General features: G+C 38.3%; 1 protein-coding gene across 2 annotated transcripts in view; it reads left to right on the forward strand.

Moving 5' to 3' along the window:
* LOC131434938 (putative transcription factor SOX-15) overlaps nt 1–18,554 on the forward strand; it is a 159,677-nt gene that overhangs the window by 68,091 nt on the left and 73,032 nt on the right. For both annotated transcript variants that reach the window (XM_058602239.1, XM_058602240.1), the window contains exon 2: nt 9,796–10,442. In XM_058602239.1, coding sequence (XP_058458222.1) covers nt 9,796–10,442 — 647 coding nt within the window. The remainder of the gene's footprint in view (nt 1–9,795; nt 10,443–18,554) is intronic.

Here is an 18,554-nt window from a genome sequence, read left to right on the forward strand (position 1 = left end):
GCATTGGCCAAAATGTATATGGATTTCTTGACAGTTCTATATCTTCCTGACTATAAATGCCCAAGAAATGAACCAGTGTAATTCAACCGACGAGAACGAGATTCGTGAGGTTCGTACTGGAAGGGCCTCTATTTTTGAAACACGATATTATCAGACAACTATCAGAAAACGTTAAACGATGAACAGATTATTTGTCCGTCTGCTCGCAAACCGCACCGGTCTGTAACAAACAATAATATGATTCCGGACAAACAAAACCAGTATCTACCCAACAAGAAAGTCATGATTTGCGGTAATTTGAAATCGATTACTTTGAGCTCATTCGTGACGTGCAATCACAAATCAGGGCTTCTGGATAGCAAGCGATACAAAAGGCACACCGAACTACTAACTATGTAGCTGGTATAGTTATTAGCCCCACTAACGCTACAGGAATCACCACCCAAGCCGCGAATCGAAGCTGCCCTCGGGAAAAGGTCCCTGCATACACCGGTAGGTAGTGGGAGTTGATAACAAAACAGCAGAAACAGCGAAAACATGACGTGCCCTGCGGAGTCACGGCTGGCGATGTTCGGTAGGTCGTTGTTTGCTTTACAATCGGCCATAATTCATTCCTTCATTCCTAGAGCCGACGATTCGTCGCGATATGCACCGAGTACTTGGTCGAATTAAACCTAATATTGGACGCGTATTGGACGTCGATAGGACGCGACCGGTTGGCAGCCGTTGAGAAATGAGCCCCGATAATAAACTGTCACTTTTTTATGATTACTGCCTGTCATTCGATCGACTTTTGTCTCGCCGATGATAAACGAGAAGCGCAGAAAATTGATCATGACAGAAGGTGGCGACGGCGACGACGACGACGACGATGAAATCAGATCTGTGTTGACTGCTGAAGACCACGTGATAAAAACACAAAAGTGTGAAAAATTTCGTATCAACATCATGTCATCCAGAATGTACAAAGGAAAGGCAGTCGGGTATCTTATTCATCACCTGAGAATGTATTTTTTCGCGAAGAAAGAAAACATCGAAGTACCGCGTATCGATTAATGTCGATCATCAAAATACCTGCGTTTTGGGAAAGCACTTGCCTAGCGGTGGATACGACCGTGCTGTTGGCAGGATTCGTCTGCGCGATCGACCATTCCTTTTACTCTCTCATCCTCGCCCTTGCGGTAACTGCGATACTCGACAAAGTCTGTCCGCCAGACGCCATTTTTCGGCACACGCGCGGAATATTAATTAACTTCTGTTCAGGCTCATACAGTCGTGGCGTTGGAAGGCATCAGAGATCAGTAATCAATTTGGTGTGACAAAGAAACTTGCGCGGGAATTGTATAACAGGGATGACTTTACTGGCTGTCCGTTTGAAACTGGAGCTCCGCATTTGTGACGGAAATATTGTGGCAAAGCTTGCGACCCTGGTTCCCTTGCGAACCGATGAGAAGATATGTACAACTAAGTGAACAAATTTATTAAACTTTCTTCACTCTAACCGTATAGATACATGTGCTGTCGTTACTCAAACCAAACGCGAGAAACCATCAGCCAACGACTTACTTATCTGTGTTTACGATGCGGAAAACTCCGGAGAATTCGAGAGCAAATAATTCAACGTGCTGCAGCACTTCATTCCAGTTCGAGTAGTATCCGTTGGTTACCGAAGCCGGGACATGTTCCCCTCCGTCAAACAACCCCGTTGCCGTGATATATGAGGATGATGCATGCCTCTGAGTATTGCCCTTCGCGGCCGATGCAGTTTCGAAAGACCAGCAAAAACTAAAACCTGTTACTTGAAAACCGAGAACACTCTATCAAAGTGTCCAATCGGAACCAATTAAATTGATTCCCCCCGCAGTCTACCCGCTTTCTGACTTGTATGTGCTAGGTAGTCGAGAATCCATCGAATTCAAGTGCTGACATTAGATAACAATTTGAGATTCTGTTTACATAGTTTTTAATTGATGTTGTGTCATCTTTATCACCTGTTGTTATCACTCCACGTTCTGGTTCGGGTGGAACGGGTATGATATGGAAACACATGTTTGCACACAATTCTGTTATTTTTTGGAGCTACTGGTCTACGGCAGACTGGATGTTTTGATAAGGTGGAACCCAATTATCATTGGGTTGGTTCGTATGGCGCCGTGGTATCGGCGCAGGGTGAGAGAAAGAAAGAAAAAAAAGAGTTCTAGTGGTTGGGGAATTATGGTAATATTTTCTATTGACTGTTTGTAGGTTTGAAATCTAACAATCAATATGATTTAGTTTTAAATGTAATTAGGTGTTATTCATGATAAGATACCACAGGTGTCTATATTCTTATCGTGAAAAAGAAGGAAAATGGGAACTCATCCAAGATGAGTTATTATTTTGAAACTAAGAAAAAATCATAACACAACCATTGTTTCCGGTTATGTTCGGTGTCGTTGAATAATTTTGTAATGGTGCATCTATGTAAAAATTGAAAATTACATGGCTTCAATTCGAATGAAATAGAAAACAAAAGATCGATAATTACGGTGCGACTTGAACAGAGAAACATTAGATCATGAGCTCACCGGTTACTCGACTGAACCACTGAAGCACTTATGTATTTGGTGAATAATTGGTACATATAAAACTATACAGCGGCCCTTGATACCGGAATGAAACTTACACTCGTAGCATGTAAAATTCTGTGCAAGTGGAATTATGTCACCGGTAATATTCATAATAAGCGAACAAACAGAATTTGTCATTTGCTTTTACGCCCAATAGTGAACAAATTTGACATTCAAACTGGAATTCCTTGTAATTTAGCATTTTCGGTGTAAATTCCTGAATTTCAATATATTTTGACAATTAACAGTTGAATTTCAATTTACGCTTGACGTAAATGCAAGCATGCCGTAATTTCTTCAGTGATGACACATTATTACATCCATTTACATGTAAAAATAATTTTCGTGTCTGTTTCAAAGTGAACTTCAGCTACTTAGACTTATCCTATTTAGAATTGTAAATTTCAACGAATTACGTTGCTCCTTTTCATGTGCATCTTTAAAGAGGTAAAATTTTCTAAGTGTGCCTGGTTCAGGAGGTTGGATTAGTGATTGTTTACAAATAATGGTAAATGTTTACAATTTTTCCTTATTGTTCACTGTCAGTGGGGAGTGGGGAGTGGGGAGTGGGGAGAAACGTGAAATAATTAACAAATGCTTTAAAGCTTGCTTCAGATAGAATTGGAACAAAAACAATTGCCTGTATTTCAGTTATTTATTATTGAATTCAAGATATTTTTTTATACAAATGTAGCGTTTTCTTCATACTTTAAAAAAAACGGATAAAATTATTCGTCACGGTTTAGAAGGAATTCTCGAATTTTTCCTGCAACACGGCTCATTAGGCGGCGCACACCTTCTTCGTCCATCGTTTTAGCTATCTTATTCCACCAGGTCGTCATCTGATTAATGTCTTTGACAACCTTTCCCTTTGCCTTGAGTCTCCTCTTCATGATTGCCCAGTATTTCTCAATAGGGCGAAACTGGGGGCAGTTGGGTGGGTTAAGGGTTTTCAGAACAAACTGGACCCCTTTCTCTGCATACCATTCTTGAACGACTTTGCTGTAATGACAGCTTGCCAAATCTGGCCAAAACATTACGAGATGGTCGTGGGATCGAATGAACGGCAAAATTCGTTTTCGGAGACACTCTTTTTGGTATAGTTCCGATGTCATTGTCTTATTTGTAACGAAAACTTTCGTTTTTTTTTGCCACAGCTGCAAATGCCCTGCCAAATCATAACCTTTCTTGCAAATTTGTCGGCAAAAACAAATTTAAATTTGGCTGGAACATCCCCCCGAGCCGTTGCCAAGTAAAATTTTTGACCTGGGATTTGCCCGAAGTCAGCCTTGACATAGGTTTCATCGTCCATCAGAAGACACCATTCGAACTTGGTCAGAACCTGGTCATATAGTTTCCGAGCACGAATTTTGACCACACTATTCTGTTTTATGGTTCGATTTGGCTGTTTGCTAGCTCGATACGACTTGATTCCTTCCCGGAGTCGAGTTCTCCTCACAGTACTATGGGCAGCACTGAATTTTCTGGCCAAATCACGGTCCGACAGATTAGAATTCCTCTCAATCGTCTTCAAAATCTTACCACGCAGTTTCCGGTCGACAGTTCCACTCCGACGATTGACTTGAGGCTTCCGAATCGTAGTCAATGTTTGATAACGCGCCATACGGTATTTTTGGGCAATTTCAGCTGTTTAGTTAGCCTAGATGCAGACAGCTGCAAATGCCTGCCAAGTCACAAATTTTCTTGCAAATTTGTCGGCAAAAACAAATTTAAATTTGGCTGGAACATTCCCCCGAGCCGTTGCCAAGTTAAATTTTTGACCTAGGATTTGCCCGAAGTCAGCCTTGACATAGGTTTCATCGTCCATCAGAAGACACCCTTCGAACTTGGTCAGAACCTGGTCATATAGTTTCCGAGCACGAATTTTGACCACACTATTCTGTTTTATGGTTCGATTTGGCTGTTTGCTAGCTCGGGCATTTTTGGGCAATTTCAGCTGTTTAGTTAGCCTAGAAGATTCCAAATAACTGTGCAAAATTTTTTCCCTTCTTTCGGCTTCCATGTTGATTGTTTACAAAGTACAGTCGATTTGCGAAATGTCAAAAATCATACGTGAAGCTGACAAAACTCCCGACACGTGGGCGCCAAGAACTTCCAAATCCGTCCACCAGGAGCGCCACAATATGAGCAAAAGTTTGTTCCAATTCTAAATGAAGCAAGCTTTATGCCGTTTTCTGACTGAGTTTGAGAAAAACTTATTGAGACCAGTGTTGGTGATTGCCGAAAATTTGACAGAAGCTGCTATATTGCTATCTATATTGTATACAACATTTTCAATCCGGTAGAAGATGCTACAAGAACTCGTCTCTCAATGCATGAACCGTGAGAGAATTTTTCTACATTTCTTCGCTCTACTTCATACTCTGAGTATTTCACGCCTTTAAAAAAAATTACAGTCTGATAATGATCTTTGCTGTGTGCAGTTTCCCAAGAGAGAATCGCAAGTTGACAATTATCGCAGAAAATCGAATCGATGATTCAACTTGATGATTCTCTTACTAGATTGTAATATTTCAAAACCCTTGTGTGGAGCATTCACAGCCATTTCCATAGACACAACTTATACAAAGGTTATATGCACCTAGTTAGAATAAGCGGCAATAGTAAAATGATTCTATCGCAATTATCAACTGCCTGTATAGAATCGGATCGCGAAACGAGAATAAGCGACCGTTTGTTGCTTCAGAGAGGATCCCCACAGCAGCGAGCTAACCTTTGATTCTCAGAAATGTCATCGAGAGAAATTCGCTCTCGCACTAGTGTCGATTCTACATTAAATGAGCCATGCCGGATTTTTGTTGTTGCAATGATATCCGTCTCTCTTTGATGGCACTGATCAAATCGTGTGAAGAGTTGCCAGTGAGCGTTCTTTGATACGATAAAAGCCATCCTTGATTGAGACACTTCATTTTTGCTACAAGTGTTATACTTTAGCAACATGTAAACTCAACCATTCAAAAAGTCACTCACAAACAACAACAAATGTAAGCGGTGCTAGAATTTCTTTTATGTTTATCTTGTTGACAGATGTTTGATTTCTCTCTTCACTGATCTCTGGTTGTTGAATCACTAGGATGGAAGTGAATAGAGATTTCACTCTAAACCACTCCAAATGACCTAGAATTGTAGGCACCTTTTTCTACCGTGGTTTAACACTGAATATCACAGAAAACAAAAAAATAAAACTTGAAAGCAAACGAATCAGACACCCAATTTTTGACTTCTGAGCTTCAAAGAGCTACTAAGTCAATGCGTAGTCCATCGATGAAAACAAATAGTGGTCGATACGGGCCAATTCTGGTGAATACGGCGGGTGGGGTGGCAGCTCCCTGCCAAGTGCTTTGATTATATCGTGAACAGGTTTTGCTTTGTGAGCAGGTGCCTTGTCGTGTAACAAAACTAGTTTACCGTGTCTTCTAGCCCATGGTGGGCGGTTTCCGATCAGTTAATAGCTCAAACTGATTATTTGTTGTCTGTAGTGATGAGAATGAACAGTTTCACCGGGTTTTAGAAGCTACGAACATTTGGCAGAATTACAGTTCATGTTGATGGTTGTCTCAAAATCGATGATTTTTTCCATTTATAATGCATTTCTCATTGCCAGTAACAATTCGATGCAATTCGATTTGAACTTTTTCCATACTTTTTAAACTGTTATACATTGTTTGTTGAACATTGCTGTCATTCGCTTTCGAATACAAGTATCATCTTCATCCAATTTTGCTTGAAATTCGATGTCTTCAAACTTTTGTGACGGTCCACGCTTCAGATCCTACATTTCTCCCATCGAAATCAATCTTTGAACTGTTTAAATTATCTGTTGCATGTTGTTTCTGATCGAACATGATCACCGTATGAATCATCAAGCAAGCAACAATAATACAGTCTAACTTGCTCGGCGAATGCAAATTACTGTAGGAATCAGTCAAATTCATTCTAATCCAACATTAGGTCATTACAAATGGAATTTTTCGTAATTTGAGAAATTTGGTATTTAAGAATTGCATCGTATATGATATTAGGTCACCTGTGAAATTCAATTCTTTTGTGTGAATAGAACGAGTCAAAGATAGAGACTGAAAATTTAATAATATAACCCACTAAAAAGTTGCAATTATGGTATGCAGTTGATGTGTATCGTTTTGTTCGGATGCACGGAGAGCCCTCCGATCATGAAATTGCGATATCGCAGTTTTTGATTTTTGCGATAGTTGATTCAACTAATTTCTTTTTGATTCAACCAATATGGTTTATACGCAAGTCAAAATTTTCAAGTGGTTGAAAAATGTGTTGTTTTGAATGCTGTCAAATGAGACAGCTGAAAGCAAAACAACAATCGCAATGTAAAATCACCATTTTTTAGTAGAAATCTGTTCGTGTCGCTTTAAAATGTCAATGAAAACAACACAGTTCGAAAAATTCTTGTGATTTTACATCTTATCAGATGCACATAAACGGAGCATCATATTTCACACAAATTTATATTCAAGAACATGTAAAATTGTGTGAATTGAAAATTACATGGCTTTAAAATGAAAGGAATAAAAATCAAAAGATCGACATCAACAACGCGACTTGAACCGAGAAACATCAAATCACAAAGCACACCAATTAGTCGACTGAGTCACAGAAGCACATATCTGCTTGGCTGGTAAATCGTGCATATAAATTCATACAGTCTCATTTGCTAGCCGAGTGCAAATTACACTCGGACCCAGTAAATTTCTGCACGAATGGAATATTGTGTCATTTGAGAAGTTAAGTAGTTATGAATTGTATCGTTTGAAGAATTATGTCACCTGTAGAATTCATAATTTTTTTCTGTGAACATCGATGGTTAAAGCGTTTGGGAAAATTGTGTTCATTCGATTTGAAGAAATGTATGATTCCATGACAAGTGTTTATCGAACAGCGGTTTTGCGATAAAGTTAACCTTGTTTCAGTTGAAAAAGGTTTGGTGACAAATTAGAAAACGTTTACTGATTTGGTGTTACAAAAATCATACAAAAATCAAAATCACTCATATATTAGATCAGTTGTGATTTCGTACCGATCAGTCACGTACCCAGAGGGGGGACCCGAGGGGCCCTGGCCCCTCCTGAAATCAAAAACAGATATATATTTATTTAGAAGATCTCAGATATGTGTTACAGAAATAACAAGATATTAAACGTAAAGATATGTAATACAATAACTGTTTCAGTGGAAAAGTTTAAAGTGTCTGTTAAAAACACCCGTTAAAGCAGGGGTTCCCAAAGTGGTCGATATAGACCCCTTGGGGTCGATATCTTTTTTGCGGGGGTCGACGTAAACAAAAACTGACTATGGGGGTCGACGAGGTCTAGAAATCGACCCCCTATTTTTTAGATATAAGTTGTATTTTGAAATATTTACGCTAAAAAGTTGTGTTTCTTTAACCATCCTCTGAAATTTTCCATCAATATAAAAAAGCAAGAAATTGAATTTTCAAAGGAATTTGTTGATGGGGGTCTGAGGCTAAAGTTAATTTTAGTAATGGGGTCCATGACCCAAAATAGTTTGGGAACCCCTGCGTTAAAGGCACACCGAAAATTAGGTACATAAGAAATCTTCAGTAACGTTATTTTTTTATTGTTGGGCCCCTCCCGAAACGAAATCCTGGGTACGGGCCTGGTAACTATGATTTATTTCTTGGTTAAGATCACTTGTGATAAAATCAGTAGTGATTTTTTATGTACGAGATCAGTGATCTTAAAATCAGCAGTGATCGGTGGTTTTCCCACCCCTGTTAATAACTAATGATATTACTTGTCAATATAAAATACTGTTTATATTGGAACAACGATACTTATAACAAATAGATCATGACGTATATCGGTAAGTATAATTGATTATTATCGCAAATCAATAACATTGTTCGAGTTGATTCAACTAATTGCAATGTCTAAAACAACTAAAACCGATTTGTTTTTCAACTAATAGAATTTTGTTTCAATAACAACGCCAGTTATTTCAACTAAAATATTTGTTGAAATTGAAAGGTATGTGTGCTCACTAATAGACAGCATTTGTTTTCAACCAATTATATTAGTTGTTTCAACCATCGTTTCTACTAATCGAAAAACAAAAATGACAGTTTAGTTAAAACAAGAATCGATTAGTTGTACCAAATTTTAACCAATCAAATTCAGAAAATCAACTAATATTCTGGTTGAAATGGGATCGCGGGTGGTTCCGTGTGGCCTTTCATCATGAATCGAGTACCTCGTTTGCATGGGTACCCAATCAACGTATTTTATTTAAACTATTCATCTTGTTGATATCTGCTAGATTTTTTTTATTTTTAGCTGCTAACGAAATCAGACTTAAAAACTTGTTACGATTAATTTCTCTTCATCCCTTCACATTATCAAAGTGTAAAGCCCAATAGATTATTAGTTCATAATCCAACGTTTATTCCCGTTTTAACCGTTGTTAGAAGTAAAACCAGTTTCATTCCTTTGGCCACGCAACTATTGACCATTTGGCTCAAATAGCTTACATTACATTAGCGGATAAATATAATTTTCCTTAGACTCTGGTACCAACCGAATAAGTTATCTTATCAGCACGCGAAAGCTTCTAGATCCTGAAGGCCCATCATCATCGCCATCATCGTCATCATCATAGCCACCGTGAAACTAGCAACAAATATAAAAATTCAGCTCCACGTTGTTATCTCACCTTCCCGTCACTCCTGTCACTTCGATACCTCAGTAAATCGGTAAGCAATGCTTATCGCACTCATCATCACCCCCACCAAACAACACACTAGACTGTCTTCGTTCTCCAGCGTCTGCACTCAAACGGCACAGGTTGATGAAATCATACAAGCTAGATTCGAGTTCTGGCATAAAACACATTGACTGCCGGTGTAATGTCACGAGACCGTGTGATATCTCGAGGCCATTCGCGCAGTAGCAGACCAACAAGTCAACAAGTAAACTCGCGCTTATCGCGATTAATCGCATTTCCACGACGGGCCAAGCTAGAAAATATCTCCAGCACACGATTCTGTCCAGCGATGACTTTGTTTAATTCCACCCGGGTAGCCCCTCCGTCTGCCGAGCACATTATAATATTTGCCTAGGATAAGCTTGATTGAATTTGAAATTAAACTTGTTTCTTTTCTGTTTCTTTCTTTCAGCTCACCACAACATCAACAGTCAGTACAGCAGAGCTACCACCGATCATACGAGGATTATATCCACCCCCTACAGCAGCAACAGCAGCAACAGAGCCAGCAAACCCAGTCTCAGACTACGACCGGCGGTTCCCCACTGCCAGGTCTGTCCGGTCAGCACTCGGCTGGTGGTGCCGGCAGTATGCTAGCACCGCCGAGTCCCAGCATGCATGGTTCCGGCAGTAACGGCATGATGTCCTCCCCGCTGATGCAATCCCATTCGCCACTGCTTTCGTCGAACCCCTCCCTGCTGAATTCCCAGTCTCCATTGCTATCCAATTCCCCACTGATGAGTCAGTATTCGCCCTATCAGGACGTTATCCCTACCATCCTACCGCAGGATGAACCCGGTGGATGGGGTGGTTACGCACTGGCACCGGGACCCTATCAGAGCGAATTCTGTGCCTCGAACTACGGTGTACTGCACCAGCGCCAACAGTACGGACCCGGAGGTCACGGGAAAATGGGGCCCCATGGGTCATTGAAAAGTGCCAAAGAAGCACGCATCCGACGGCCCATGAATGCATTCATGGTGTGGGCCAAGGTGGAACGGAAAAAGCTGGCCGACGAGAATCCAGACCTGCACAATGCCGATCTCAGTAAAATGCTAGGTGAGTAAGCGGTTCATGTGTTTTATTTTATCGCTTCTACATGAGGAAGGATGGACATGCAGTACATATTTGTACATTGATAATAGTAAAGTGTACTTCTATGATTAATTTTTTTTTGACTCTCAAAATTGCTTTAGGATAATTTTCGGTTGATATCATGAACGGTTGTTGTGCGCAGTTATGGAAATAGTTTTTGTTTTTGAGTTAAAGATTAATAGTATTTTCTGCGAACAAAAAATACGAATGTAATGTCGTGAAGTTGAGTTTAATCAGCGAAATTTTACGGACAACGTTTCCAAATGTGCAATCGATAGATTTGTCAACTTTACCGGTCGTGTGTTAATCTTATCGGGGAAGCGCGCGTGTCCGTCGCCGATTTCCAGCTTTCCGACCACATTACTTTTTCTTATTGAAAAATGACTCTCCCCTCCTAAATACTAATACGTTGAGTCAAGTATCATAAATTGCGAACGATTAGCTAGAGCTTAGCTTGTCTGGCTTGTGCAGAGTAGATTCGATTCGTGTGTGCTTTGTAGCTGAAACGGTTACACACGGCTACAACCGGGAATCTGGAACGGGGACGGGTTGAATGTTGGAAGTCAGTATTTAATTTCCGGTGTCGAGTGAGAAAAAAATAGTCAGTGTGATTTAGATTATTTATATAGACACTCATCACATCCAGGTAAAAATTGTATCGTCCAATCAGCAGGAAACTGACCAGTCCGTAAAAATCAAAACAAATTTTATTTTTATTGCTTAACCACGGTACATAGAGACGAAAATGGCAAATTAGGTTTTTATCTATAGACGCCAACTTTAGCGAGATAAGATAGGTCTTCCTCCGTTAGGTGGATGAATTTTCGGTTGATGAAGTTACAGGGTGGGTGCTAGTGGATACGCTCGATCTCAGTTCGTATGCAGGTTATTGTTATGCTCTGCTGTTGTATCAATGATGTTATTGGTAATGACTGTCAACGTCTGTAAAGCAAAATAAATTTAATGCATCAGTGTCAGTATCTGATGATTTATCTTTTTCTATACTGATTAGTAAAAAGGCAAAGTGTTTTGTTTCGCGTTTAGGCGCCATACAGGATTATGTGTATCTATGCAACAATTAATTATTTATTCACTCAACGGTCACGGTACTTTGAATTTTGCTGTTGTTGTTGCAATGTTTTTCTTTTTCAGTTTATTTTGTATCCCATTTTCCCATCATATGTCACATAGGTTAGTTGTACCAAAAGTCATCTCATTAGTAGAGTCGAAATATTGTTTTGCCGATTACTCGAGAAGAATCGCAGATCTGGCAATGAGATAAGCTTAATTAAAATTCTGGCACCGCTTGCATTTGTATTTGTGTACTCATTATATGACATTAATAGTCCTCGCTGATGCAATGGTGAGCAACTAGCAACAAGGCAATTGTAAACATCTTGGCACCTTTTTTCGAAAATACTAAGGATGCGTTTATCCTATCGCCACGAAACTCTGTTTCATAATCTCATGGCCATATAGAACAACCGGTCTAATGAGCGGATTGCCCTTCTCTGCGGAAAGGTAATAGAATTACTGGAGAACTCGACCCCTAGTGTTATGTACCATTCGACTCAGCTCGACGAGATCGGAAAATGTCTGTGTGTGTTCTCGGATATGGCTGAACCGATTTCAGCAAATTGAAAGCTACTAATGGGTTGTAAATCAAGTTCAAAGATCAAGTGACTGTCACTTCCGGTTCCGTATATCTACGTAACCAGTTCATCGCTGGTATAAGCGACGTAACCAACAAAACGCATTTTTTTATATCCGCACAATTTGCTCGGAGATGACTGAAGCGATTTACACAAGCGTTTTTTTTTTGCTGTGCATCTTGAAACTCGTTTAAGTTTCACAATTTTTTTGTGAATCAAGTTCGAAGATCAATTGGTTTTTACTTTGGTCCCGGAGATATGAAGTTATAAGTAGTGTAACCGACAAAACGCGTTTTTTATCCAAGAACATTTGACTTCGAAGTGCCCACCTCCTTCTTTTGCTCGAACGCCTTCAGTATACGTTTATCCAACTGAGGGTTAGCAGGACCTTTTTTTCGATCGGTTTTCGGTTTATTCTCAAAGGTGTTATCCTCACCGAAGTTCCTGATTGCATTTCGCACGGCTTTTTCACTTACTCCTTCCATTTTTGCTATCTTTCTCAGTGACAGTCCGCGTTCTGTGCACCATTTGTACACAATTTTTCGACGTTGTTCTGCTGAAAGTCCACGCATTTCGAAACAAACTAATGAAAACGAATAAACAACTGCACAAGTGGTTAGAGAAGAGTGTAAACAACAGGATGCAGCCATAAAAGTGACAGATTCTGAACCATTGCGAAATGGCAGCGGTTTTTGGTTGCGTCCATACTTTCTGGGACAGTCTTTATTGCATCTTTGTTGTGAGGCATACCACTGATTCCATGAGATGTCGAAATAAGTTCCACTTTAGATATTTTCGTCATTATTTACGGTACTTCCAGAGCCGGTATTCAGGAACGAGCATCACTCAAAACGTTTCGTATGTGTTAATATGACGAATAAATTGCAATAGTTTTTAGTCCAACTTTGAAGCTCTTTGGTATTGTCATCTTCAATATCGGTTTGAATTTTAAAAACCCATCACCCTGTAATTCCAGAATTGGAATCGGACAAAATTCACCAATTTTGTATGGGACACTAAGTCTTGAGGCATATTTTAAGAAAACGATTGAGCATTGAGATACGATTCGATACCTGAATTCAAAAATCGGGGTTGTAACCGATGTGTAACTAGATTCAAAATTATTGAAAATCAGTGTAGACATCTTTGAGAAATCGCAGTGTAATTAACCTTTCGGTACCTTACGAATCGAAAACTGAATACCGCTAAAACTGAAATAAGTTTATTTGTCCCCGGCGAACGACCAAAATTAGGTTAAAGCCGGGTATAAATAAACGATATAAAAAAAAGTTTATTTGGCTCTCAACTATCGAAATCTGCAAACCTGGTAAAACATTATTTTTTGTGAAATAGACATTTTTATAGTAATCACCCCGTATCTCCTTAACCGGAAGTCGGATCTGACTAAAAAAGTAAGATGTTTTATAGGATCTAAAACCTTTCATTTGAATCTTAGATGGCTCTGAAATTCCATTTGAATCTTAGATCGGTTCAGCCATCAACCAGAAAAAAATGAGTTAAATTAATTCAATTTCGTTTCACATATCAGCACACATATCACATATCTCCGAGAAAATTGACTGAAGTTTGCCACACACGCATTTGCTGATCTCGATGAACTGATTCGAATGGTATATGAGTGTTCTGTTCTTCCAGCATTTATTGCTGTAAGTAGTTCTATTCAATATAAATATGAAATTGTTTTCAATTCGAAAATGCTGCCATATTTGTCATAATCTGGTTTACATATGTCATATTCGAACGAAAACGTCACGAAAAAAGATGCTGGAAACAGCCTTTTCGGTACTTAGAAACAATGGTATGTAACAGTATTAAAAATCGTGTTTCGCGTTGCTTCCAAGCCTCGCTTTATCATACAGCGCTCAAAACTCCTACTGCTGGAATAGGAAAAAGTGGCTTACACAAAAATATCGATATCTCCGCTAAAACTGAACGGATTTCAACAAACTATGGCTATTACCGTGTGAAATCTAAGTCTCAAAATTTATTTCGTTTACAAGGACAATTGTGACAGATATTGTCAAAAAACATGATTGAAAATTTTGACTTAAAACTTCATAAAACTCCAAAAGGAAACATCCGATCTCAAAAACATTTAATAGCATTCAGGGCGACGAGTCGACCTCTTTGTTGACGACACACAAACAGACACACACATATACATACAAGGGCATTTGCTCAGTTTGTCGAGCTGAATCGATTGGTATATTACACTAACCTGATTCTGATGTAGTTAGTTTAGTTACTATTTATTTGAAAATAGATCTATTAGTTCAATTATACTTAATAAAATTGGAATATTTTTAATATCAAAATGAGACGCCATAGCTAGTAGTGATTTCAAACAGTTATTAAACTATTTCTTAATTCCGTTAATTAAATGTTAAGAACATATCAAGTATCGTCATTACGGTTAGATATGACGGTAAATTTTGATATAACTTTTGGTATTTAGAGATAAAAATACTCTGGATGCAGCTTTTGAAAGTAAAAAAAAATTCTGCTAACACTTTGCTAATAATCAAAAGCACTCAACATCTGAATTACCATTCTTCTCAAGTATTATTTTTAGATCCGTATTAGCACATTCGAGCAATTCAAAAATTCTGTTTTCTTATTTATCTGCGTCTTCTCCATTCCATCGTTTATTATGCTCACCGCTCTGATGGTCATGTACCAAACCGTCAAGATTTATATTTATTGATTTTTGCATTTCCTCTTTCGACTCTTCGGTATGATTCTCTTGTACTCTTTCTTCCTCATTAGCGATTCCGTTTTACTACGCCTTTTCACTCCCCACATCCACTGGACCACTTCAGCGTTTTCTCATACTTTGTCTCTCGCTCTCCCCCTCTCGGATTTCATGCACCGATATATCTCGGCGCAACTTTTCGCTGCCCTCGTGCATGTAGTCGTGAGGTACCAGAGCAATCGTTCGGGCGAGATATGGATTTGTCTCGCTTTGATTTCCACACTCTTGGTCTCTGTCGTTCCGTGGTCGGTGGTTGAGTAGCTTCGAATTTCCCTTCTTTGTCAGGTCGGCGATTCGACGGCAATTAGACACCGCCCTCTTTCGGTTCGATACCATTGGTCGATGTTACATTCATTTCCAATCTTGGCGCACGGATGATTTCGTTTTCTGCTACTAGGCTTTCGGATTTTCTCTCCGTTGGCGGCGCGTATTTGGGACGCTTAATCCGTTGGCTGTCCATGCCCTCTTTCGGTCTGCGCAGGCGGATGAGCTGTGCGGTGCACCCAATCTTCAGCGGTGTCGTGATGCGCTGCGTCGATGTAGTTTCCCCGCAACGTACTGCCCGATATTTATGTGCTTTGTCCAAGTGCTATGACTGGATCGATCGTTGAAATATGGGAAGTTTGATGCACGTATGTGATTGCGGTCCGGGCGGGAGTTTCCTTGGGTGGTAGAAGCCTGCAGTGGGCCGTAGTAGTGCTCGGCGTAGAGGGACTGTAAATCATGTTGCTTACAAATAAATCAAGTCTGTTCGGGGCTTGGTATGTGGTGGCGACAGTTGGTAGCCACAATCGATGATGGTCTATCGAAATACCACGACTGGGTTCTGCTTGCCGCGATGTTGGTCTGTATATGGTCGGAACTGGCTTTTGGGGATTTGGATTGCAGAATGAAGGATTAATTTTTAGTATGACACAAATAACAGGCCGAAAAATAATCATATTGCGATCGATAATGAATTTTTCATTGCGTGAAATTATGAAATTATGATTTTGCACAGATTCGTTTCAAATTGAATATATAAAAATAAATGTACTATGATTATTCGAAATTCAAGCCTCGGCTTTTAAAACCAGACAGAACCGAGACTAATTATAGCTATTCCTGTATATGTTTTAAATTGAACGAAATTCTTATAATTCTGCTTGAGGTATTTTTTGTATAACTAACTATGTGTACAATACTTTGTAGAACATTTAAATAGTAGAACTTGTATTTTCAGAATCTCAGAGAAAATTGAGTGATAATTTTTCTCATAACAATTTTTAAACACACATACAAACGCACACGCAGGCATTTGCTTAGTTCATCGAGCTGCATCGAAGAGCATGTCACTTTCAACTGGTTTGATCAAAATAAAACTTACCATTTCTTAGTTTAATTAACACACCCGGATATGAAAAACTACGGGTTCAAGTTCTGTATCTGCGGTATATTTTCATATCTGCTATTCTTTTCGTCAGTCTTTTCCCTATCTGTTTCCCCAATAGGTGATGCTAAAAGTAAAACGTTTACTTCAAAAGTTGTGGTTCATCGCATAATTGAGAATTTCTCACGTGTTTTAACCTTTTTTTACATCAATAAATGGTTTTTTTTTGACAAATTTATACTCTTACAATACTACATTAAGCTACATTTCGAAAAATATGTATACTTGCATAAATTGATATTCATAGTGCAAAAATCGTTCAAAAGCATATCATTTTGCAAAACAAATTGGATGCAAAAACCGGATAAAAATTTTACTGATTTTTCCGAAACAAATGTTACTATTCGGTTCTTGCATTCAATTTTTTCGCAGATGTTGCTGTGGAACGCAGCATGGATCAGGCAGCTCGTAACAAACGAGAAATCCATTCCTCGTCTGCCGATAAAAAATACAATGCAAGAACCGGATGAAAAAATTGTTTTAATAAATTGATTTTAAACGAAATCAAAAATCCTGGGTCAGTTTTTGTATTCAAAGTTTTTATCCAGAGTTCTATTCAAATATACTTAGAAGGGTTTTTCATACTAAATTGATCATTTTTTATTCTCGCAATACAGTCGTACATTTTAGACTGCTCAAAATTTTTCCGAAAATTACCAGCACTTCAAACGTGATCCTTCTATTGATTTATCAATTAATTCCGAATTTCACACTGAAGGTAATACTTCATTCTATGAAATCAATTGTAATTGCAATTGAATATAATTCGTTTAGACTGGAATTTCTGAAAGAATCGAGTTTCGTATAGCTTTGGTAATAATGTTAAATACTTCAAATGAAAGCACATATTTGTTAATATATTACGAGAAAAAGGTATTCATACATATCAAAAATAAAAGTGTACCCTTCAATAATTGCATCATTAACATTTGGTGAATGTAGAGAATGGCATTTAATGAAACTTCTAGACACCCATTCAATTTATTCTAAAATTCATAAGTTCAATTGGAAAAAATAAAATTTTACAAAACTAAATTATATCGAACAGTATTATATATATATATATACAAAAAATAATACGCTTAATGCAAAATCTCTCTCCGCTAGGTGGATTGCCCGATCAGAAAACCGTATTAGGATTTTTGAAAACTTGTAGCTCGTTTTAATATTAATACTAAAATAGACATATAATTAAGATATACAGTTTTATTGTCCATTGATAGTTCTATTTAAATTACATCAAAATGTGACATTTCAAAAATGGTATTTATTGTTATAATTATTTTTCACTTACTGAAAGAAGAGAAAAATGCAATACGATACACAATTCTAAGCCAATTAAGATACGACAATAATATTTTTCATAAAAATAATCTTAGCTATAATCGATACAAATGTTTGATATAAAATTTTGATATTTTAACAACTATCCATAGTGAATTTAATTTTCAAAGATAGGTTTTGTGTAATTTATAATATCAAAATTTGATACAATTTTGATAATCACGTTTGATCGGTAAGTACGTTTTTTTACGTTCAGCAAGAAACAGACCGAGGATAAAGATAGATGAACAAACGAAAAATTAAAATTTACGAATATCCAGTGTCATTCAAAGGAAGGACTCGAATCTAACCGAACAAATTCCATAGAGTATTCCAATTGAATAGTACGCTTGCTACTTTGCACGATCCGGTTGAAGTCCATAATTCATCCTTACCTGCCCCTTTATCATCGGGCAGGACGGGTTTCAGAGTTTTTATTTAGTCTTGTGTTTAAAAACATTCAAAATTAAGAGTAAAGATACCAGGTAAGGAGTGTATCGAAAATAAGCTATCCACATACATTTGTGTTGTACGCATGTATTTGTGATGGTTTTTTATGCTTAGATCACAGCATGCTGTGCGTTTGACTGCCAGCTTTCGTTTATTCACTTGTTGGTGCGGCTGAAATTCTGCGTTTTCAAAATGTCACGTATTGAAAAGGAAGTGAAAATTAAGATTCTGGACACATGGCTAAGTAAGAAGGGTATTACTATGCGAAAATTGGGGAAGCGATTTAGAATTTATCATGTCAGTGTTAAAACCATCATCAATAGGTTTGGGGAAAACTATTCTTTGGATGAGATAGCAGGAAGAGGCAGAAAACCCGGTTCTTCCAACCCGAAACTGGACCAGGAAGTGGTATCTCTAATCATGAAGAACAAATCAATGTCAATACGTGA

The sequence above is a fragment of the Malaya genurostris genome, chromosome 3, assembly GCF_030247185.1.
Source record: "Malaya genurostris strain Urasoe2022 chromosome 3, Malgen_1.1, whole genome shotgun sequence".
In the NCBI taxonomy this organism is placed as follows: Eukaryota; Metazoa; Arthropoda; class Insecta; order Diptera; family Culicidae; genus Malaya; species Malaya genurostris.